Raw genomic sequence first — 22,998 nt, 5'->3', positions numbered from 1 at the left:
GAGGACCATCCCCAAATGCTCTAAATAATTTAGCTTAACTTTAAATGCAAGTTACTGAGGAGTGACACCTATCTGAAGGGGGTTTATATCTTCATATTCTCTTATGCAGTTAAGACACTACACGTACTGGCAGTCGTCCCAAATCCTTGGAAGTGCAGAGCATAAAATACACACTCTATACTATCAGAATTTAATTTCCGAGTAAGATTTTTGAAGTCGTAGGTCATCGTGAAAACACGTTTAAGATGCTGCAAAGCATTAAGCACAGTTTACCTGTCTTCCACTCCTTTAAGGTACCGAACAGGTAGATTCTGTTCACCCATGACTGCAGGATGCCAGCAGATGCTGTCCCTTCCCTTGAGTTCTGGCGTGTTCTCAATTCACTGCTCTGACTTTAACAGAGGGAGCGTTTGGCAACTGTGTTGCTTAATCTCATAATGAAACATATGGTAGAAGACACATATCTCTGGTCTGTACAGATTAAGTGTTCACTTAAAAAATGGAGAGACTTACAGAAAAATAGGAAGAGGTTATTTTAATCAAGCAAAAACAGTTATAATAACTCTCTCTAAAAATAAAATTAGACTCTTTATCAATCCTTAACATCTGCATTTAATATTTTCTTCTAAACAAAAATACAGATGCAGCAAATTACAGTCTTTGACAACATACAGTATTTACTTTCTCTTACACTTATTTTAATTCTAATTTGGTCATTAATACTTAACTCATTACTTCAACGTGTTACTTGTAGTAAAAGTGCCACAATTGAACTATAAACATGACATTGCCATCTTAAAACTCCTTTGCTATAAACTGTAGGTAATATACAGAGTTACAAAGTCATTGTGTTTTTATCAAAATATACAAACCCCCCCCAAACCTAACACAAGCTATCAATATTTTTCTTATGAACTATACAGTTATATAAAATATCTGTAAAATTATCTTTATATGTATAAATATTCTACCTTATTTGCTTTGGTCTATAATTATCACCATCATACGAGTCCACTTAGAAAATATCCTCGTGTACTTCCTTTGAAACATCATCATACTTTCCTGTGTTTATTCTGCTATTATCCTAATTGAAAATGGAACCAAAACTGCTATGAAACCAAACATTTCTCAAAGGGTTCACAGCGTTCATCAATGACAGGATAAATAAGTGGACTACATTATTACTTCAATCAATACTGTACTATAATTTCAATTGTAATTTTATCATACCCAAGCTATAATTTCCTTTAGAATATTCAGGAAAACCAAGTAAACAAATTGTGTACCATATTTGCACATAGAATTAAGTTGAGGTTCACTGACCTTTGTCCAGACTTAAAACACTTTTAACACTTTGTAACAATGAATGTACATAACAAATTGGAAGTGCAGATCGAGTACAACAGAGCCCTATGATATAATATGCAACTTGTAGACATTTAACCTCTTCAACTTTTTAAACCTCTTCATTTTGGTTTAAATAAACACTATTTTGTGAAAATGTGACTAACTGTAACTACTAATTTCAGTCATGTCTTCTTTCGGAAGCTTACCCTCCTGATTCCTGGTGAATGCAAACTGCTCAGCCAGAAGGCTCACCGGAACGTTGTGGTGCGGCAGGAGAAAGGAAGCAGAAAGGCCAGCGTGGCTCCTTCCGGCAACACGATGCTGCCGCTTCTCTGCTCTGGGCCTACCGTGCTTGACCAAGGGACACTGAGACGAAGCTTGCCTGGGATGAGACACTGGGACGTACAAAGTACTGATATTGCATTTAAGGCACGGGGATGACAAGGAATCCCACAAATTGGCCCTATCCCTGTTATATGTGGAAACTGCCTCAGGGATATACATGGAAGCAAAAATCTGATTTTTTAGCTCTTCCTCCCGAAAATCAAAGCATTCACTGGGAGCTGCACTGTCATTTGTTGTCCAGGCATTACACCAGGATGTGGAGGAAGACTCTCTCAGCTCCTCTTCTTCTGCTGAGAAGAATGGTATTTCTAAAAGACAGCAGTTTCAGACTCACCAGGAGATGGACATTTATATTATAGAGTTCTTCAAACAACACTACTTAATGAGGACAATTTTCTTTCAACAGATTACCTGAATAACGTTACAGTTCAATCATTCAGAACTTCTGCCATTTGGAAGACTGGCTACTATGATGTGCACTGAATCTTCATTAAACGTTCCAGAGATGCCTCTAACCTGGCATACTTTCTGCACAAGCACTCAGACTTAATGCTTAATACGGTAACTACAAAACTGAAAACAGAAAGGAAAAAAGGTTTATACTTTTGTGTATGTTTTGTAAATGTTGAGTTACAGAAAAACACTCCAAAACTCAACTGTACTTCAGCAGACCCAAACTGATGAAACATTGCCCACCTTCACTGTAGAATACACTAAATCACGATTTGCTTATAAACACATTAACTTTTGTTAAAAAAAAAAAAAAAAGCAACATATGATTTCTGCAGCAAAAATTCCTTCTATAGTATATGATTTGAACTTACATATTTATTTTGTCCAGAATGACTGACTGAAAAACAGCACTGTAGAACAGTTCAGTGGCGAGTTTCTTCTAGCTTTAAGTAGAAGGAGTTTGGTTGGTCTTGTATTTTTTCCTTCTTTCTCTCCACACGTAAGCTAGAAGGCTGTTCTGCCAAAACTATTTGGGGTCTTTCAAATTAAGCTTGTATTATTGCAAATAACAGTTTTTCTCTTCAGCGTTATTTTTCCTTTGTTTGCATATATTGACATATGTTTAAATGAGGACCTTTGTAAATTATCTGGGTGGAGAATTTTCCCCATTCGATGCATCTACGTTTTCTCCAACATATAGTTTTGTATTTTTCTTCTCTTTTGCACAACTGTCACTCAGAGTACAACTTCTGGAGTTACATTTTGTATGGTTTTCCCTTCACTTCCTTCTGAGCCAAGGAAGTGCTGATTTTCCAACAGCTGGGCGCTTTCATTGCAGAACTGCTCTTTTCTGTCTTGTGGACCTGTACTTTTGAATAGATGTTTCTTCTGGTGCATTCCCAGAGCAGCTGCCGTCTTGCAAATTTTGGGGCACTGAAAGCAAGCATATCCTTTTCCATTATGCTCACGTATATGTCTTTGCTCATGGTTCCTTTTGGTAGAAAGATAGAGGAAACTCTGTAAGCAGAACTGACAGTGGTAGCGTTTTTCTCCAGTATGAATTCTTTCATGTATTTTGAGTGTTTCATTTAAAGTGAACGCCTTATTACAGTACTGGCAGACAAAGTCTTTGACGCCCAGGTGAATACGTTCGTGTTTCTGTAAATTTCCAGGGACTGAAAAACATTTACCGCACGTTTTGCAGGTGAAGGGCTTTTCCCCCGTGTGACACCTCATATGCATTTTTAATGTGGATGGACTTTGAAATTGTTTTTGGCATAATTCACAAATGTAAGGCTTTGAAGTAGACACGTGCCAATGTACATGTTCTTGAGTTTCTGTAGTGGAGTTCTGATCTCCTTCACAGAGCTCACAGTGAAGGCTGGGCATTTCTGTGTTCTCTTCTTGACTGACTGCCTTGTCTTCAGGAGTGCTCCTGAGCGCATACTCTCGACTGCACGTACCATGACTTTCCATAATGGTGCTCCTGTTCCCGTGCTTTTTCCTCCATTTGGTCTTCTTCATTTTTCTTAGCTGTTTAGACTTCTTTTTTGGTTTGTAATTGTAATACGGTCTCCAGGGTTTATCACTGGAGTCCTGATCACTTACATCATCACACATTTCTGTCAGCTCCAGGCATTCTGAGCTATAGAGCCTAGATGGGCTTTTCTCTTTTATCTCCGTTTCTGATTCCTCATTTAGATTGTCCTGTTTGGACTCATGTTTAGATTTTCGTCCCCTTTTACAGAATAGTTTAGATCCTAATATATGCCTTTTAACAATAGCCTCATTACCGATTTTTACTGTTATTTGACAAAGAGGAGCAACATTGCTGTCAGTAGATGTTCCAGGTAAGGCGGGCTTTGCAATATACGTCTCAGTTTTACTCGACTCTTCAGAAGTATTAGTGGTTTTACTAGATGAACCTCCAGATCCTTGGATGTGCTGCGTATCCTCAGCTGCTTCTGCTTTGTTGCAGAGCACTGCTTTCTTTTTCTCCTTAATAGGTTTTGATTTTGTAATACATTTTCCGTAGTTATCTGACCCATACTTACAATCATCACTTGCAGGTTGACTAGGTACGCTATTAGATGATTCTGTCTTACTGTTTTCTACAGAAGTGATTGTTTTACTGTGCATAATTACTGACGAAACTCTGCTACTGTGCATTATAACAGAGGGGGCAGAACTGCTGTAACTGATTACAGAGGTTGAATTTTCATTCACATTAGTTAAAGACACAACTGAGGAATCATACTCACGAGAACCAGAGTCTTTTGTAGCAGTGGGAACTCTTTTGTCAGCTGTGAATAAGTCTCTTTGCAGGTCAGAATTTAAGATACCTACGCCCCAGGAGGAAGAGTTCTGAGGATTTGTGGAAGATGCTGTATCGTTACATGAAGAAGTGTCCAAGACAAGAGTTCTGTTGTTTGTTAATATATTACTTTGAAAATTCAGTGGCGGTAGCTCAGAACTAATTGAACTCTGAATGAAGCAGTTACTAGAAGCAGTTTCATTAACTTGGCTACTTGTTTGAACGTTTTCAAACGTAGAATTTCGGTAGGACTTATACGGTAGTCGCCTGCACTTCATGGGCAGAAGTCGGTAAAGTTTGTATGGGTACACACTTGGTTTTAAGCCTCCATTGGCAGTCTTCTTACTTACTGAGAGACGATGGTCAATTGCATGGAAAGATTTCTGATGATTTTTTAGTATATAGTAAGTCATGAAAGTCTCTAGGCAGAAAATGCACTGATACCGCCTTTCTCCAGTGTGCCAGATCTCGTGTCTTGTGCGATACTCAGCTAATGCAAATACTTTGTTGCAGTAGTGACATGGGTACGTTCTTCTCCATGAATGCACATTTGCATGTCTTCGAAGGCTCGACAATGTTACATAACTACGTTTGCAAACTATGCAAGTATATAATATCTGCCCATCAACAACTTTAACCAAGTGATCCGTTTCTGGTAAAGCGCAGTTTGCATTAGAATAATCAGTTATGCTGTTTTCAGACAATAGAGGCTCTGTGTTTGTATATGAACTCTCATTCCTTCCATCCGTAGCAGTATAATTATCTGAAAAATTTTGTTCATTCCCACTGTGAACAGATAAGCTACTTGATCTCACGCAGACTTGTTCATGACTTTCCAGTATATTTAGATTTGCAAATTGTTTGCTACAGTATTTGCATATGAAAGTTTCTTGATGCTCTGAATGGAGTTGAAGATGAGTACTGAGTAACGCCCTGTCACTGAATGATTTTGCACAGCAGTTACAGCTGTAAGCAGGTGCAACAACAGTTGTCACAGATCCAGAGATATTAGCAGATGTGTTTTCTTCTTCTCTGGACAAATGGAGATCTCCTGCTTTATTCTGAGGTTTTGGAATGGAAATAATTCTCTGATCATTAACTGTTTCAGGCTGGGCTTCTGCATTGGTTATTGCAGAGGCTGGTACTTTTGCTACAGCCAAACCAGTAGCCTGGGACTTGAAGGCTGCTTTAGGAGTAGTACTACATGCTTGTTTTACTGGCTGAATGAGTGGTGTAGCTCGGAGATTTTCATAGTGGTCTTCACCTGCATTGTACGAAGAGCTGCTTTCCTGTTCAAAGTGAGGCGTTCCTTGAAAAGTATCTCCCCCTGAAGAAACGGCGTAGGAGTGCTCTGCCAACGTACTGCCTGGCTCTGCATCTTTGCAAGTGTTGCTTCTGTCAAGGCTGACGTTGGCGGTTTGTGCAGTCTCGGATACCTTTTTAAAGTTTGCTCTCAAATCAAGTGGAGAAAACAAACTATTTTCAGTTTCAAAAATTGAAAATGCATTTGTAATTCGTGGTCCATTTGTCACTGCAGAGTCTTCATGTCTCTTTTCATGTTTTTCCTCTTTGACAGACCCCTTCTCACTAACGCAGTATGCATAAGGGCAGGGGGAGCTTGAAAAATTAACATCTGTAAGATCTTCAAGAAATGATATTCCCAGTTTTTTCCCTGCAGCTGCAAGGTCTGTTACAGTCTCCTGCCTCTTAACAACCACTGTGGAGCTGTAGATGTAGTTCAGTATTTCTGTAAACACTTCTGCTTTGAGATCATCTAATTCCAGTACATGGCCCGAAATACAGATAGTACGACTCCAAAATATGTTTTTAAAGTAAAGACTTGAAGCTGCTAGCACATTACTGTGGGCTTTAAACTTGGTGTCTTCCACAATTATGGTGACATCACATAAAATACCCCTAATGCGCTGTTCATTTAAAATAGAAAGTACAGTGTCACTATGGAAGTCGTCCTTGAGATCCTTTGAATGGGACATGACTGTCATCTACAACGAAAAAGAAAAAGGATTCACTTAAATTACATATCCAATTTGTAGTTCTGTATTGCTCTTACAGTTTGTATTTTTAAACGTCCTAACTTTTGTCAAAGTATTTCATGTTGAAGTTACTTAAATTCTCTACTGCCAATGATACGAAAGGTAGCCTGGCTTCTCAGGATCAGGATGATTAATATAGAGGTATATATCCAGGTAGAAATTATTTTCTCCCAGCTGACTGATACTACAATCGTGGATGCATCATCCCATCCATCAGTTGCACATTCCCCATTTTATTCCAACTGTGCTACCACCTCAACAGATACCTATGCACAGATCAAGGATGCAGGGACACCTGTAGCTCCTCAGCAAGAGGCAGGTGATCTTCCCTGCCCTTCATGGCTTACCCACCATGTGCCTTTCACTGGCAACCACAGCTGCTGCTTTCCTTTGTGCCAGCAGCTGCATCTGCCCAGATTCACACTAAATGACTCACTGAACCCTTGAGGAAACTCCCCCAGCACGTGGTTGAGTTATTTGGCAGTCCTTATATAAGGGGAAGGCTGATTTGCCCTGATCCTGTGGATACAACTGCTGTTTTCTGCGGCTATTCCTCTAAGAATGACTTTACAACACAACTGCATTTGATCATCTTGTTAAGATGGTATTTTAAAACAGGGACTTGAGATCTATGAAATGAAGTTCCAATTGCAGGGTAAGTTTTCATAAACAAAAAAACAACAATGCCTACTGAGAATGCACTGGCTCCCTCACTCAAGCTATTCAGAAGGAATCCTTTGAGAATAAGGCTCATATAGTGGCCACATATTCTTGCTTTAGCTGACCCGGTTACATTTTGGATAGTTCATCAGAAATCCATCACATATTTCACTGCAAGTCGAATCGTGGGGGGGAAAAAAAAACAACAAAAAACAAAAACCACAAAAACCACGTACAACACAATGTAGTTGTACAAGATAGAATTCTGCACTTCTAGGATGACGCTCTGAAGCAATATTTGTACCTTACAACATAGCCAGTGTTTCCAGCAGGAAAGTACTGCCCTATGAACAGCCAAAACTCTAAAGACAGTTTTAACAGTGGAAATCACTTCATTGCTGTAACGGATAGAAATGTAGACAAGTATTATTTTGATTATCTGGTCACTCACACTGGCTGTAAATGCAAATGCACTGGTTTGTACCTTTAAATCACAACATCATGGTTTCTCATGTGTGTTCAATACACTTATTTGACCTAAGAAATGTTTATTCATTTGGCACGACAACATAAAGCACATGGGAACTGAGTAGTTATTTCCTTTCTGAAACTCCCCAGTAATTGTAGATAGACTCTAGCATATGAAGTCTATGACAGAAAGAATACTACAATAACACTTCTTTTCAAGCCAGCAGCCACTATTGCATAATTGATTCTTATTTCTCATTGCGAACGTTAGAGATGGCATCTAACTTGCTCATGTGATATAGTACTAGAAACCAACTGCCAGACATCAAAAACATTTCACAACAGGAGCTATTGATAGTTATTTCCTGAGCACAGGAAATGATGCCAGCTCTACCTCCCGGTGAATTATCCTGTAGGATCTCGCCTGAGCTTTTGCATTTCTGTATAGGAGACGTTTGGCTTTAGCTCAAAGCCGTACCATCTCACTGTTTGCTGAATATATCTGATTTATTTTTTTTTTAACTACAAGGCATGTATCTGCAAGGCCTACAAAAAACACCATGGTAACATTGTACAAGTTTTACTGTACAACCAGATATTTCAAAATTTATCCTCCTAAAAAGAGAAGTGAATATTTTCATTTTCTACGTGCACGTTCACAGATTGCCAGCTTTTGTTGTCCCAGAATCATGGATATCAAAGCATGCTCAGTGAAACACCAAACCAGATTCCTTTTGTTAAGATGGCAGGAACCATCGCTCGCTTTTTGGACGGGTAATTTTTTTTTTGCTGTGAGCTAAACCATCTGGTACAATTGTCATTGTGAAGTTACACAGGAAACTCTGGAGCAAGTACTGTTTTAGAGCCAGTGGTTTTATGTTCTATTTCAAACTAAGCAATCCCCAAATAGTCCATTTAATTCCCTACTTCCTTTTACCTGTCTTGCTTCTTCCATTTGTCAAACATACACGTGAGATGCTGTAAAAGCAGAGCGCCCTACCTCGCACAACACACAGATGGAATATTTTAGGAATACTTTACATTCCATTTGAAGTTACTGCAGCAAAAACAGGAACAGCGTTTCAGTTTCTGAGGAAGTGCTACTGTGACCAAGAAATACAGAATTCATTGGGAAAGACTGATCACTGTCTCTAGGTGAGCGGGTTTACTGGAAGATGACAATACCTTTTCTGACATCAAGAGAATACTATCACAGCACAGTTGTACCAAAAGAGTACTAAAAGTTAACAGACAGATCAGAGATGGGTGCATCCAAATACAAATGTGGCTAGCTGTGTGTCTAGCTATGCCTCACAGATGATACTGCATCCTGCAGTGACCATATCAACCAGCCAGCTGATATAGCTCCATATGTGCACTGCAGAAAGAATAACCTAGCGATGATTTTTATATCGATATCACTTTGGAGTGAACAAAGAGATCACAAGGAATCTTTCAGGCCTACAAACACCATCCATAACGATTAGGAAAATTTTTACTACCGAAGTTGCAATCCAGGGTTACTATTTTTAATTCCCGCTGAACTTCTGATATCTATTGTCAGGAAAGTGCGCTCCAAGACACACGGCGACAGACTCTGTTACTCCCCTTCAGACCCCAAACTTGACAGACCAGCTGGTAACATCAACAGAGTAACAGTCGGACCAGTACCTAAGGAAAATAAAAAACAGCAAGATGCTTGATAATCTGCAATAACAGCTTTTAAATGTATCTGGTTTTTAATCCCAAACATCATTACTGGGATTCTGAAGATGTTACTGCCTTCTGGCACTCACCCTATGGAAACATGCCATAACAGTGTTACACAGCTCCATTCCACGCTAATAGCATACTCTGAAGGCAACCTCTGTTTTGTTTCCAGCCTGCTCTCCCAAGCAATGATGACCATTCATCAGCATCTAACTGTCTTACAGGGCACCGTTCTGCTCTACAGCGGAAACAGGGCTAGGCATCAAAACCGAGCAAACAGCACAAAAAGCAAACAAGAACAGCCAGCCCCCCAGCTCTACGATCCTGATCCCTGCTTACACAGAAATATTAGCTCAGTACTTGATGACAAACCATCGCTTTTATGGCTGTAGCTGTTTCTGAGGTCTCGCTTCCCTGGTCCCTCTGGGCAGGAGGCACACAAGGCCACCCACACTGGGCTCCCCTCGCTCTCCCAACAGCCTCGAGCATGCAATGAAATCTTAATGACGTCTAATTATACTGAATAGCTTGCAATGGCTTGCAGCTTAGTGCTACAGTCTGAACGGCGACCCATGACTTCTATAAGCACATCGATAACGCTTCTATTTCAGTCTCCTGATTCTTGCGCCCTGGCCTACCCTGTCATACTTCCTCCTTCTGTACGTTACAGCCTCGTAAGCGCTCCGGACTTCAGATCAGTTTTTCATCCTGACTCTTTCCTCTGCCTTGGAATTCGGACAGCAGGAGGGGAAGCACCTTCGGGTACGAGAACTGCGAGCGCGGGCAGGACTCCGCAGCCACTGGAACCGCTCCGAAGGCCTTGTAACTCCTCGTCGTTATTACATCCCTAACGCGTTCCCTCAGTTCCGAGTCCAGACGTGTTGCGACAGCTTCTCCTCAGAACGAAAACAGCCTTAAAGCCTCACGAGCGCTCAGAGAAGCCTTGCGCTTCTACAGCGATTATGGCCGTCGCTGCGAGAGCCGAGGGGAGCCCCGTCCCCGCGGCAGGACGGCCGCCCGGCCCGGAACGAGCCGCCAGCCTCGTTCTGCCCGCGGGGCTCCGCGCTGCCCACACGGTGGAGCTGGCTGGCCGCGCACAGAAGCCCCGGGCCCTCTTCTGGTTAAAGCGGCCGCGAGCTGAAGGCTGCGGCGGCCCCAGCACAGGGCACGGCCCGGCGGTCCCCTACCAGGTACACACGGCACCAGCTCGCGACGGGGCAGCCTCACGTCAGTACACTTGTCTGTCTTGAAGCAGCCCCGTGGAACAGCGAACGTTTGGCAGCCCTTCAGCTGCAGACAGCTCGAAGGCGCTTCCTATTTATGGGCACTAACTGCACTCGGACTAAACTGCATCTCGAGCTAAAGCAGCGACGCACGTTAACTCAGAGCATGGTTTCTGCTAGCACCGACAGCGACGATTAAGCACCAACGTCACGGCAGAATGCACGACAACTCACTGTTTTGAGCTACATGGCGACTAAGAACCAACCACGCCTGCGGGGTCTTCCAGGGCAGGGGGCGGGCGGCAGCGGCGCGGAGCGGTGGCGGCGCGTCCCGCCGCGTCGGACTGACAGGTGCCGGCTCTAGCGGCGCGCGGCCTGCAGCGCGGGGCCCGCCGGCGCGAGGCGGGAGGGCGCCGCCGCCATTTTGCGGCGCTAATCCCGGTAATCGGATTTGCCCGTGGCTTGTGAAATACGGGATGGCTTCGGCGGCGCGGCTGCCGCGTTGCGTCTCGTGTCTGTTGTGCTGCAAATGCTCCGCGCTTCGTTAACGCTGCTCTCTGTGACATTTAACGTGCCGGGCGATTTGTTTATCTGCAACTACTGTGAATTGAGAACGGTTCCCTAATGTCCGGCCCTTTGCTCTGTAGCCATCGGTGCGGTTCTGTCCGCGTCTTCGCGTTCCCTTATACCTCACGAAGGATTTTGTTTGCTTAACTGTCCTTCAGAGCCTTTCTGGTGTGAAGAAAGGCGTGTGGAGAAAAGCAGCTCAGCACTGAACTTCTGCAAATCCACACCAGAAAGGAGAGAGAGGAGATATTCCCTTGAAATGACCATCCCTGAAATAAATTCTGTTTGGATCCTTAAGTAAATCTGCAGTTACCTTCTGTTCCTTATCTGACTGGAAATTCACAGGGTTTCATGAAGACAACTTCTTTCCAGCAGTTGTTTGCCCCACTGTGCGCACTGCTTCAGTTATTTATCACCTCAGGAAACAAGTGCTTCAGAAGCACCAACAAATGTTTGCCTAAACAAAGAGGGAATTAGTTGGATTTGATGTAGCCAGATCCTCCCATAGATTCGGTACATCCTTCCCACATCTATTCTGTCTCTCTCTGCCCCTTCCTTCACGTCCTCGGAATCACAAAGCTGAGGAAAAAGCTGGGCCTTGAGTCAGGTGCAGAACATCTGGGACACAGCTGAGGGGCAGACTGCCATACTCACATCCAGGTTACCTTTAATGGGGTCTTGGACTTTGTGTACATAAATATTAGTATGTACTAATGAGGGTGTATGAAAGAAGTGCCACAAAAGTATTTGTGACAAACATTTTGTCAGTAAGAACACAATAATGTGGATTAAATTAAACCTGTTATAAGCCCATAAAAGAAGTAAAGAACCATGCATTACTGAGCAGTGATAAACATGGGTATCTCTTTAGATTATGTGAAACAAATTTAAGGGAGATTAGGTTTTCAATTCCCACTACCTCTTAATTAATTTTGTTGTTTTTTTCCAATTGTCTTGAAAATCAAAGACATTAGTAACTCATGCAGCAGATACCCTGATTTAAAGACATTAACTTATTAATACTTGACTGTTCAATGCCCTGGCATTTTAATGTCTATAGATAATGTAATAGAGTTGAAGAAAATTGGCTTTGTTTTTATTATTATTTTTATGTTTTCCTAGGGCAACTCTAGCTAATACACTGCAAAAAGAATCACTTTCTCTGACCAGTACTGTGATTTAAGGTGCTAATTTCCTTATGTAGGTCTGAGCTACAATCCCATCAGTTCCTTAAGGATGCTCTCTTTCAGAGCAAGAAATTCTTTACAAGGCCAACTCAGCTACGCCCCATATTTTACCTTCTCACTATAATGCTTCATTGTAAAACCACCTGTACACAAAGAAAATGGATTACTTCTTACGTGGTATTATTGCAAGGTATAAAGAAAATTGTCAGTGAACTTCTTTAAAATGAATTAGACACTCCCCAGGTTTCTGAAGTGAGACTCCATGTACGCTTTGCTCAAGTCTGACAATCTCACTTCTGCAAATCGTGGCACACGGTATTTTTTACTTAGGAGAAAGGAAAGAGCTTATGCTGCCTAGGAAAAAAAGGAAAGCATTCCAATATTCTTTCAGTACTCCTCAGCTTCATGTCTTAAGGGCAGCAATGGCAACTCCATGTAGCATTACCAGCTCTAGAAAATTGCCCTTAAGTGGCAGGTTTTGGCCTAGACTCCACTGCTTTCCTTCTCCATGCCTTGAGCAGACCAGACTATCCAGGAGAAAAATGTTTGCATGGACTGCCTTCTCCTTTGCTCTTGCAGCTGAGGCCAAAGCAACCAGCCATGCTGCTGAGTTCAAAAACAGAGCTCTCCACCCCTTGAGCAGACCAGCCCAAAGTAGTTCCACTCCCCTTTCTGTCAAATAAGAAAGGAAAGGTATTGCTTTGCGTAACATGCTTTCTCTCCTAGACCACTGAGTGAAGGGAGAAGCAGGGGACGGAGCAGTTACTGAGCCCTGTGACAGCTGCCAGCTTCTCTGGGTCTGGCTGGAACAGGGAAGCCTGGCAGAAATCACTTGATTCTCAAGTTGTGTGAGCTGGGCATGTTTACCAAAGGATCAGATCTATCTCTAAGGTGTACTGGCTTTTGACAATTCATTTTAGGTATGGCTTATTCTATGTCTCATTAACTCTAAACAAACACACACAAGCAATTTTTGAATGTAAAAAATTTAAGATTGTCTCTCCAGCAGAATAAATAAGAAAATGAAGCAACTGCGATACCAAATAAATCCTAATTATTCTTTAGCAAAAAATAGAAAAGCTTATGTCATGCTGCTACTAACCATCAGCAGGCCTTACATCTTGCTGTCTCTGAACATTCTCGACATGATTTCCATTTAAGTCTTCATTTTTTTTTCTCTGCTGCTGACAAGCCACTTTCTGTCCTCCCACACTCCTGGGACACAGCACAGTCTGTGGCTACCACAGATCAGCTGCAGTCCTGAGACTACGTTTACAGACAGTGTTTTCTATTTTTCTGTTGTTTACGGTTGTCAACCAAATTATCAAATTAAACCTGTAATTTCATTTTGGACAATTATTATGTTGTTTTCTGTTGCTCATTCAGTTATCAGAAGAACAAAAATAGTCCAACCTTTAAGTATCTAAATCTACACTGACAAGAGCAACAGGCAAATTGCATGCTCAGGGGCCACTATTAATCTCAGTCAGGTGTGCTGGGGACCAGGCAGATACAGCACTTTTTGCTCTTTCCTACAGCTGACCTAGCAGATCTTGCTAGATTGAAAGCAGAGCAAAATGCTTTCCTCTGCTAACACCTGATTTAGTGGCCTGCTGTTAACTGGCCACCACTGGACACCAGTGTTCCTTAAAAATGTTTTATTTATGTATTTATTTTACTTCTATACTGCTAAAATTTAACATACCAAAAGCAATGTGTGATAGCTATTACTCTGAATCACCACTTAATGTGGCAATGAATTTTGGCAGTTTTTATACACGCACAATAACTTTGGCTGTGCGCTCTTAAACATTCTTAGACTCCATTCTGTACTAACCCAAGCCCTCCAGCCTAAATCCTCTGTGCAGGCAATGGAGGGCTGCAGCAGTAAGCAGGCTGGCAGCAGGAAGAAAACCTTGATGTCTGTAGCTCTGGTTTGTGTTGCATGCTCAGCCACTAACATCAGATACCCAAGTAAAACTCACTGCCTGACAGTGAGCTCAGGTCAGATGGGGCACTATAAGAAAAACAACCAAAAAACAACTACAAAAACCTGTCAGCTTGCATCTCCCCTGTAGTCTCATGATTCCTGAGCACTGCTATGTTAAGTGTGAAACCACCTCTCTTACTTCATACTCAAGAAAAAGAAAAAGAAAGTCAAATGGAAATCTTGCTCTAATTGAACCGGTCATATAACCAACTTCTCTGTTGACCATTGTAGCTGAAATTAAGCTCAGCACTTGCAGACTCCCATTTTTGCCATCTGTTTAATGATTGGCATTTTAGACTGACTTCTGCAGGGTGCATCGTGTTGGGGTGGCATCGTTAACCCAAAGGACTGTACGCACTTTTCATTTTAAATACAAATGAATACCTTGAGAATAAAGGCCAAAAATAGCATGTGTATAAACTTGCTGAAGTGAGTAAACTGATCGTAAGTATATGAATCTTAAAAATGTAAATATACAACGCAACATAAAACAAAACAGCACATTGGAAACAACTGCACACAAAGTGCTGCCTAAACACTACATCTAAATCTTATTCTGGAGGTCTGTGAACAACTGGCATTCTGACTGATATTTTTCCCTTTTTCCTCCTCCCTGTCTCTGACTGTTAGAAGACAACACTTGGTCATATCTCTTTGTGTAGATATGTCAGAGAGCTACAAGCAACACCAGTCTTGTTTTCTTTTAAGTGGCTTTAGTTTGTTCCGGTGCTGAACAGAAAAACCATATGTACATCTGTACGCTGGTGCAAGATTCAAATTCGCAATGGCTGCACATTTATGAAAGATAATGGAAATCTTAATTTCCATATTTTGTTGTCATGAAGAAGTTCTTTAAGTATTCACAGTCTTGGAGGAAGATTTCAACTTGCAGAGCAAGCCTAATGTGTCAACTTCAAGTCCAGTTTAATCGCAATTTAAAATCACAAAGAAATTGCCAGAGAAAACACAAGGTTTGGGGTTAAAACCTTTGAGTATTAAGAATACACATTGGGCCGTGCGCAGAAATCTTTTTCTGTGGTGATGTTGAAGACGCATGCATTATTATTAGCGCATGATATGTAAATGCATCGGGCTGCTTAATAAGCATTCACTGGCACACATCTGCAGCTTTGCTAATGTACCTTTCATTCGTATGTGGTTGCCAAGGAAACAGGTTATGGCCCAGTATTCTACCTAAAATACACTGAGCAAGTATTCTGTAGCAATTTACCTTAAATAGGTACAGCTCAGATTTTGAAGCCTCTTTAAGTCCAGGTAACTTGCATTTATCTAATTTAGATGCTTTGTTGATTAATATAAACTACTGCTGCCATCTTACAGTCTCTGAAAATCTGTTACCATTTTCTGTGTCTTATGATGCTGCCTATTAAAAGTAAACTACAGAAAACATTTTGACACGTTGCAGGGATTCCAGAGGGTTTTGTCGTTGTTGTTTGTTTTTAAATTGGGTCCCTATTCTGCATGTCGCCTAGTAGCCTTAATTGTTACGTCCCTTTTGAAGTATCACGGGGTGATCTTTGAGGCCCCTTCCGAGCCAAGCCATCCTATTATCCAACAAACTGCTTCCCACTGAAGTTTGGGTGAAAAGTGCCAAGGAAATCAACAAAAATTGCTGCCATGTGAATTATTCTCTGTGATGCAAAAGACCACGTACAAAATCAATGAATTAATCAGTTTCCCTGATTATTTCACTTAATACCTATATACCTCGGATCTAAAGCCTTGCTGCCAGACTTAACTGAACCAAGGTGATTATTATTGTACATTCACAGTAAAAAGAAAGTGAAGTTCTGCTATTTGTAGATTTCACATCAAATGAAGAATTCTTGTTTTGAAATATTATTTATCACAGTACTGCAATGTGTACAGAGCTGTTCACAACTCACCATTCAGTAGCTTTTTCACTCCCCCTGATTACAGTCACATATTGAGGTAGAGATTCTCAGTTTTTGGTTGAATTACATACAACAACTGTATTAGGAATTGGTGTTAGCATTCTGAGAGTTCCTCTGCCTTTTCCATACGGCACCAATTGGTAATGAACCCTGGTGACTGGGATCTATTGCCAGATGTAACATTATGGCAGGCTCAGGAGGTTTGCTTACCTGCCAATATGTTTGGTTTGTAGTCATTGGAGGCTTTAACAACCTGGAACAGCCTGTTTCAAACATTCTGTTTGATTTAATTCTCCAACCTCTATAGCAACAGAAGCCCAGCAGGAGCTGAACAAATCCAACAAAACTGATCTATGTAGCAAGAGCAGTCTTTTAAATGATTCTTAAAAAGGTAGCCATTTAACCAAGGTCATGACATGCCGTGGTTTCAAAGGGTTAAATATTTCAGTTGTATTTCGCTTGCCATGTTCACCCCATAAACTTACCCACCTAAAATCAGGCTGTTCCTCAGTTAGAGTCTTTTAGAAGTGGTATCGACAGGCATGTTCAGCGAGATCATCTCAGCCATTTTGAGAACTCTGTGGCTGTCAGTCAGCCTGCAAAGTGGAACATCCAAATTTAATGACTGAATTACAGGACAAGTACCAGGTTCCAGATACATCTGTTAGTTGTATCATCTGAGTTTTTCTTGGAATGCTGTGGGACTGTAAACCTACATCTGGGAGGCTTGCAACATACCAGTAATAAAGCAGTACTGTTAACCAAACACAAACATGGCTTCTGCCTGCATTATTTCATTGTGCTTTAACCTGTGTAGTGTAAACTGGACACTGTATTTCACAATGTATCCTAAAAAGAAATCTAAGGATGGTTTAAAACCAATTCTTTTATTGGGACCACTGAAAAAATTAAACTAAAATCAAGCCTGGCTCTACTTCCCTTCCCCCATCTCAGCTATTTCCAACTTGTTCCCACCTGATAACACATCAAATAATGAAGGCTTCACAACTTGCTAAGTCAGTCTATTCCCGAATTTTACAGTAAGGTCAGTGGAAAACCAGTGTCTTTAGGATGATCTGTCTTGCCCATTTAGAAAACAAATCATGGTGTGGGAAGAAAAAATGGCAATTACTCGCAGCTCCCTTGACTCCACCGAAATCGCCAAAACCAATTACAAGTTGTTCTTTATCTTGAAAGCCTCCACGCATTTTTGCAGTCTTTCAGGCCTTGTGTTTCTCCTCTTTCCCTTTTTTCCCTTTTTTTTTGTCACAGATATTCTCATAAGACTTTTCTGGACAACTCTCGCTCTCTGGACTACGCTTCCTGTAACTCTGCTTAAATGACTCACCATTGCGAAACCTCCAGATTTTATGTCATTGTACATCAAACACTCTAGTAATGTTTTCATATAGCAGTTTAAAATTATTTAGAACATGGCTGCATTCCAAACATACTAAGCAAAAGCAAATTATTCCATAGAGCAACCACAAAAGCTTTCAGATAAGGCACCATGACTGAGCTGGCGGACATCTTTGTTGCAGGAAGTAGTCACAGATGCATCTTCCATCTGCAAACGTACTATCCTATCTTTGTAAATAACAGTATACAGGAACTACAGGATCCATCACTTGGGCTTTAAAATGCAAAAATACAAGCATTTATATGTTAGCTAAGTACGTATTTTAGCGTATCTTGATTTCAGTAAATATTCTAAAGGTTGTGTATGCATGTAACAAAGGCCAGAATGAAGGAGACTAACATTATTATCTCAAACATCAATGAAGTCATAAGCACATCTCTATACACAAATGACTGTCAGATCTTATGCTGAATGGGAAAATTAAGCATCACACTGGAGGAATCCAGTGGTAAAGGGACCTTATCAGAGCTGAAGTATTTCCAAATTTGATAACACTAGAATTCGAATGTAATACTAGACATAATAAAGCCCTTCTAAAACACGATGAAACAATTCCCCTGATAAAACATAACAGAGGGACTAGGTGCCCACAGAGGGTTGTTACTTGTTCTTTACTAGCACAGCCTCTGCACAATAGTCTGACAAATATGATCTCGACACACAGTACCACACTGTGAGACCTGCAGTTTCAAATCAAAATGAAGTTCAGAGCCAGAAATAACCCTAATCAGAAACGCTGGTAAAAATCAAGCAAAATAATGTCTGATTCAGTTATTTTTCATTGCATTTTTTCTCAGGTTTTGTGTAGATTTTCCATTAGGCAGAAATGGACTTTGCATGGATAAAGCGTAATTATCAAAAGGCTTCCAAGATAAAACTGGACAAAACCCCCGTGCTCTCCCACAATAGCATCTGAGAAGCTGTGCTAGAGGTGTGAAAAACCGCACCTGTTTCTATCTGCCCTGGTTGCCCCTTTAGCCAAAGCGAATAAAATGGATGGGATTTGCACATTTTGTATTGCAGCTCTGGCTGTAACGTTCTGACACTGCATTAGATGGTCTCAACTGCCATTAAAATGTATACAGCAAACCATGTAAAACAGTCAAAATGAAAACAGCTTGCTAATTACTAGAATCCTCCTTAATAAATAATTCAGTTTCTTTGGCTAGAAGGAATTTCTGCTCGTAGGCTGCCAGTGAGTTTTTCCAGAATCATGAAAGCACTTGAGCCCAGTCATATTAATTACGAGAGGACTTGCACCCCCTAACAAAAGAGTTAGATTTAGAATAAGCGTGGTGAAGCGTGCTCATGTAACAGAGCTGTGCTTTCTTTAAACGCTTTGAGTGGATATATTTGAACAGAAAGACAGAGTGAAAACAGTTTAACTCAAAGTACCCCCTCCTCCCGAAAGATAAATATCAATGGCAATAAATAGATTGCTTCTGCAAAGCATGAGCTCAGCAACTTCCTTTAAAAATAACCACACACAATATAAACAAGGAAATGCAGTTTTGGTACCTACATGTAATGGCGCACTCTGTATCATGTTTCAGACTAAAAAAAAATCAATAGGAGCCAACTACTGGAGAAAAATAAATAAATAAGAAATTAAAGCCACCTTTAATACATCACTGGGGAAATGCTGCCTATTACGTTTTCAGTTCAGTTTCTTTAGGTGGAACTGGAAAATATTGCACTGCACCAAACTTGTCTCATAATTCTGAATCAAATGGGTTTTATCATCGTTATTAAGCACCACCCAACGTAGATGGCAACAATCCTATTCCTGAACAGTTTTACTCTGCATCTTTGTAATGTACTGAAGTGTTATATTTAGAAATAAATGAGAATTTGTTTGACAGCACTGAAAATGACAGGGCTATTATTAATGTAACTGGCTGCGCTTCTCAATACCTCATCTGTATTAATTTTCAGTGCTGGGTCCTCATCTGAAGCAAAATACTCTTAGTCATTTTAAAGTCAAGGACATGAAAGGAAAATGGCTACCCTGCTGCAAAAGTCTCGCTGCAGCAGTGAGAATTTCTCAAGTCACGTACAAAGGGGATCCACAAGGAGATGCACTACATTGTAAGAACAGTGGAGACACCTGGTAACATCTGTTATTGTGGTACACATAAGATTTGGGTTCACTGATATTGTTAAAATATCAGCTAAAAATAGAACAAGGAATTATAAGACTTAATTTTTGCAACATCTGTGAGGTCTGCAAATCACCATAGACTACAAGCGAGCTCATTTTATAAAATCTTGCTTTCAATCCTACACAAGTTCTTTCCCAGTATGGATAAACAGATCTTTCATGGACCATCAGAACGTGCCCACTGTTTAAAAGATTTATTAGCATTCCCATGGCTGAACTCAGCAAAGGTGGAAGGAGGTTTAAACACTCTTCTGATTCTCTACGTTTCTCTGCTAATCAGTGTTTCAGTGATATCTTTCTATTGGTAATAATGAAACTATCACTTCACATACACACAGTACAAACTTTGACCTACATGCAAGACATCAGAAAAGGAAACTAGGGTACGTTTCTGGAAACAACCACAGCAAAGCAGGAATAAAATGGCTTTTTCTTTGTACAGCTTCATAAACACGGCATCGTTTAATAAATGATAGCCGCGTGGAAACACAGAACAAGATCAGGTTCCCACTTAGGACTGCAAAGAAACTTAACTGTGAAATTTCCATTTGCATTGTGGTATTGCTACAAAAGAGAATAACTTCATTTTACATCTCCACTATTGCATCTTTTAGAAGGGTTTGGTTGCCAAGGAAACTGGTTCTGGCCCAGTATTAATCTGAAACAAATATATTACGAAAGTTGGTGCAAGTAGTGCAGTACTCAGAATTCGTTTTATTCCTAATGCTCAACGTCAGGATTTTGTACCTAAGGCTGTTCAGCTTTTCTTTCATAACCTTTTTTTTTCTGTGAAGTAAAACACACTTCAGTGAGCCGACACACAGTGTGAGCTGACAGGGCCATCGATATCAATCTCTCTCTATAAAGTCCTTCTACCTTAAAATAAAAAGGAATACTGCAGGTTTATGTCTGTAGCCAACACTGCAAAAATAAGCATTGGGCACATTAATCGCTATTTAATATTTCGCACAAAACGCAGAAAACCGCTTGCAGCAATTGGAATGTTTTTCATTTTTCTTATCTACCTCCATTTTTATTTGTGCCTTTTCAGTGCATGCTGAGTGGTGGTTACAGTCAGCTTTAAAACGGGATTGAATCAATGGGGTTTTCAAAAATTCTTTTGTTGCAGAAGCGTTGCCACGCCCTTAGAACATACGATTCTTTTAACAGGCACCATTGCTCCACTTTCACAATAGATTTTTTTAAAAGCAGATAAAAACAATCGTCATGCCAATATCCGAAGCCAACAGTTCGACACTGTTGTTGTCATTAACAAATTAGTACTTTAAAAAAAAAACATCCGAAAGCCACATTCCAAAGCCCATTTCATGTTCTTGCAACGCTGCCGAAGAAATCAGTAAAACATGCAAATCTGAACCTACCTGCGTGTATCACTTAGTGCAGTGGCAGCAGGGCAGTGCACCCAGCCATTCCTATCAAAAGCGATGGAGAGAAATTCTATTCTTGGTCTTCTTGATAATTTTTTTTTTTTTTTTTTTTTAGAAGCAGTTGTCAAAAAACCAGCTGGGAAGCAGCTTGAATAGACCGTGATCAGGAGAACTGACTTTATCAATAGGGAAAGCAGGAGTGGGGGGAAAAAAAAAATGTCCTCATCCAAGGTTTTCCGAAACTGCAACGCAAGGTTGTTGCTTTTTTTTTCTCCTCCTCGGAGTGTTCGGAGCTGGAAGCTGACCACTGCAAAGGCCACTTGTCACATTTACTGAAAATCAGCCTATTGATATCACAGCTGAAAATATAAACTCGACAACCAAAGCCCATTGCACAACGTGGACTGCGTAAGAGTTAAAAATAGATTCGACGTGCCTCCTACCTGCATAATAAATATGTAAGTTTCAAGTGCTTTAATTCGATATTCACATTAATTAACAATACAATATACATTATTTAAACTACAGTAAACGCAAGAAGAAAAAGGGTGACACCATCTGGAAGCACGGTTTGCTTCTTTTTTTTTTCTTTCTGTTTTTTTTTTTCCCCCTTTCCACGGGCTAATAATGTAGTTTGAACGTGATGACAAGCTAACAGCTCACCACATTGCAAAAGAAAAAGAATTCTTAAGGTGATGCTCAAATATCTAAGCCTGTAATGAAGCACAAGCCAGTCTTCACTACTGCATGATATGGCACACAGACCATTTAACATACTCACATTTGAGATACTAGGCACGGTATAATGAATTCAATACACAGCATGCACACAGCACAAGCAACGTTAATCCTGCCTGCCATTTTAGGCTCGCAGGAGTAAGATACATACTGCAGCACAGCTCTGGTAAGGGAGGAGGCAAGGGACAGCTCACCTTAAATGCAGTATCTGATTAATGTTGCAAGTGACATTGCGTATCAGCTACAGAGTCTTGGTTCAACTGGGTGGGAGGGAACAAAGAAAATTGTCATCAACTGGTGATGCAAGATGAGCTCCAGTCACTAACACTGTTAGCAAACTCCAAATTCTACAGTGATACAGTAGTAGGCATTTCAAACTCTTATCAAAATCTGCCTGTGCAGTGGCTGAGTCCGCCTGCCGAGGAAAACAAAACGATCTTCTTGCTCATTGGAGAAAGGCTGGATTGACTACGGTGGCGTCCTCTCGATGCAGAAAGATGTCGTATCGCACATACTAAATCCCGGAAGCTGTGCTTTCCTGGTTTTTAGGTTTTAGAATTAAAAAACAAAAAGACTACGATAGAAAAACATCATAACTGAAGATGCAACGTTCATTAAAATAAAACACTCTTTTTTTCCTTTCTGCTTTTTTCTCTTTTGCAGTCCATCAAAATCCTGAGCAGTATTGACAAACCACACGAGCACAGGGTCTGCCTGCAAGATCAGCTGTCTGTGTCTACGCTACACCCTGTTAACCACAAGCAGTGTGAGAGCTAAAAATATCTGCAATGCAGAAATGGTAGGTGCTGTGGTGTACAGTTCTGATCAATTATAGAAATATTGTTCTACCCTCAGATAGAACAAAAAAGAAAAAGAAAATTGGTGCTAATTTCCTTCAAACGTTATCTGTCAGACCTAAAGAAAAAAAGCATAAGTATACTGACCTAGATAGCACTAAGAAGACTTAAGCAGCATACAAGCACACTCGCTGTCAAAGCAAGGAAAATGAAACAATGATTGTCTAATCAAACTGAAAGCAGCAACTCACTACCGCAAT

The 22,998-nt window shown here is 40.7% G+C and overlaps 1 protein-coding gene across 15 annotated transcripts; it reads right to left on the bottom strand.

Moving 5' to 3' along the window:
* Positions 1 to 523: 523 nt before the first annotated feature.
* ZBTB38 (zinc finger and BTB domain containing 38) lies at positions 524 to 22,998 on the bottom strand. 15 transcript variants are annotated; one of them, XM_072344165.1, is made up of 4 exons: positions 22,886 to 22,998; positions 22,136 to 22,201; positions 16,720 to 16,830; positions 524 to 6,462 (listed from the first exon to the last, which is right to left on the bottom strand). In XM_072344165.1, exon 4 carries the CDS (start codon positions 6,460 to 6,462, stop codon positions 2,881 to 2,883), a length of 3,582 nt encoding a protein of 1,193 aa, XP_072200266.1. In that variant the 5' UTR covers positions 16,720 to 16,830; positions 22,136 to 22,201; positions 22,886 to 22,998; the 3' UTR covers positions 524 to 2,880. The 15 variants fall into 15 exon arrangements, with proteins under 15 accessions (XP_072200266.1, XP_072200269.1, XP_072200279.1 ...); XM_072344168.1 differs by lacking the exon at positions 22,886 to 22,998 and adding an exon at positions 21,198 to 21,248 and having other exon boundaries at positions 22,136 to 22,637; XM_072344178.1 differs by lacking the exon at positions 22,886 to 22,998 and having other exon boundaries at positions 16,724 to 16,830; positions 22,136 to 22,669.

This window comes from Excalfactoria chinensis, chromosome 9 (genome assembly GCF_039878825.1).
Source record: "Excalfactoria chinensis isolate bCotChi1 chromosome 9, bCotChi1.hap2, whole genome shotgun sequence".
Taxonomy (NCBI): Eukaryota; Metazoa; Chordata; class Aves; order Galliformes; family Phasianidae; genus Excalfactoria; species Excalfactoria chinensis.
Note: the sequence above shows the minus strand (reverse complement) of the source record. Positions and strands in the feature narration are given on the sequence as shown.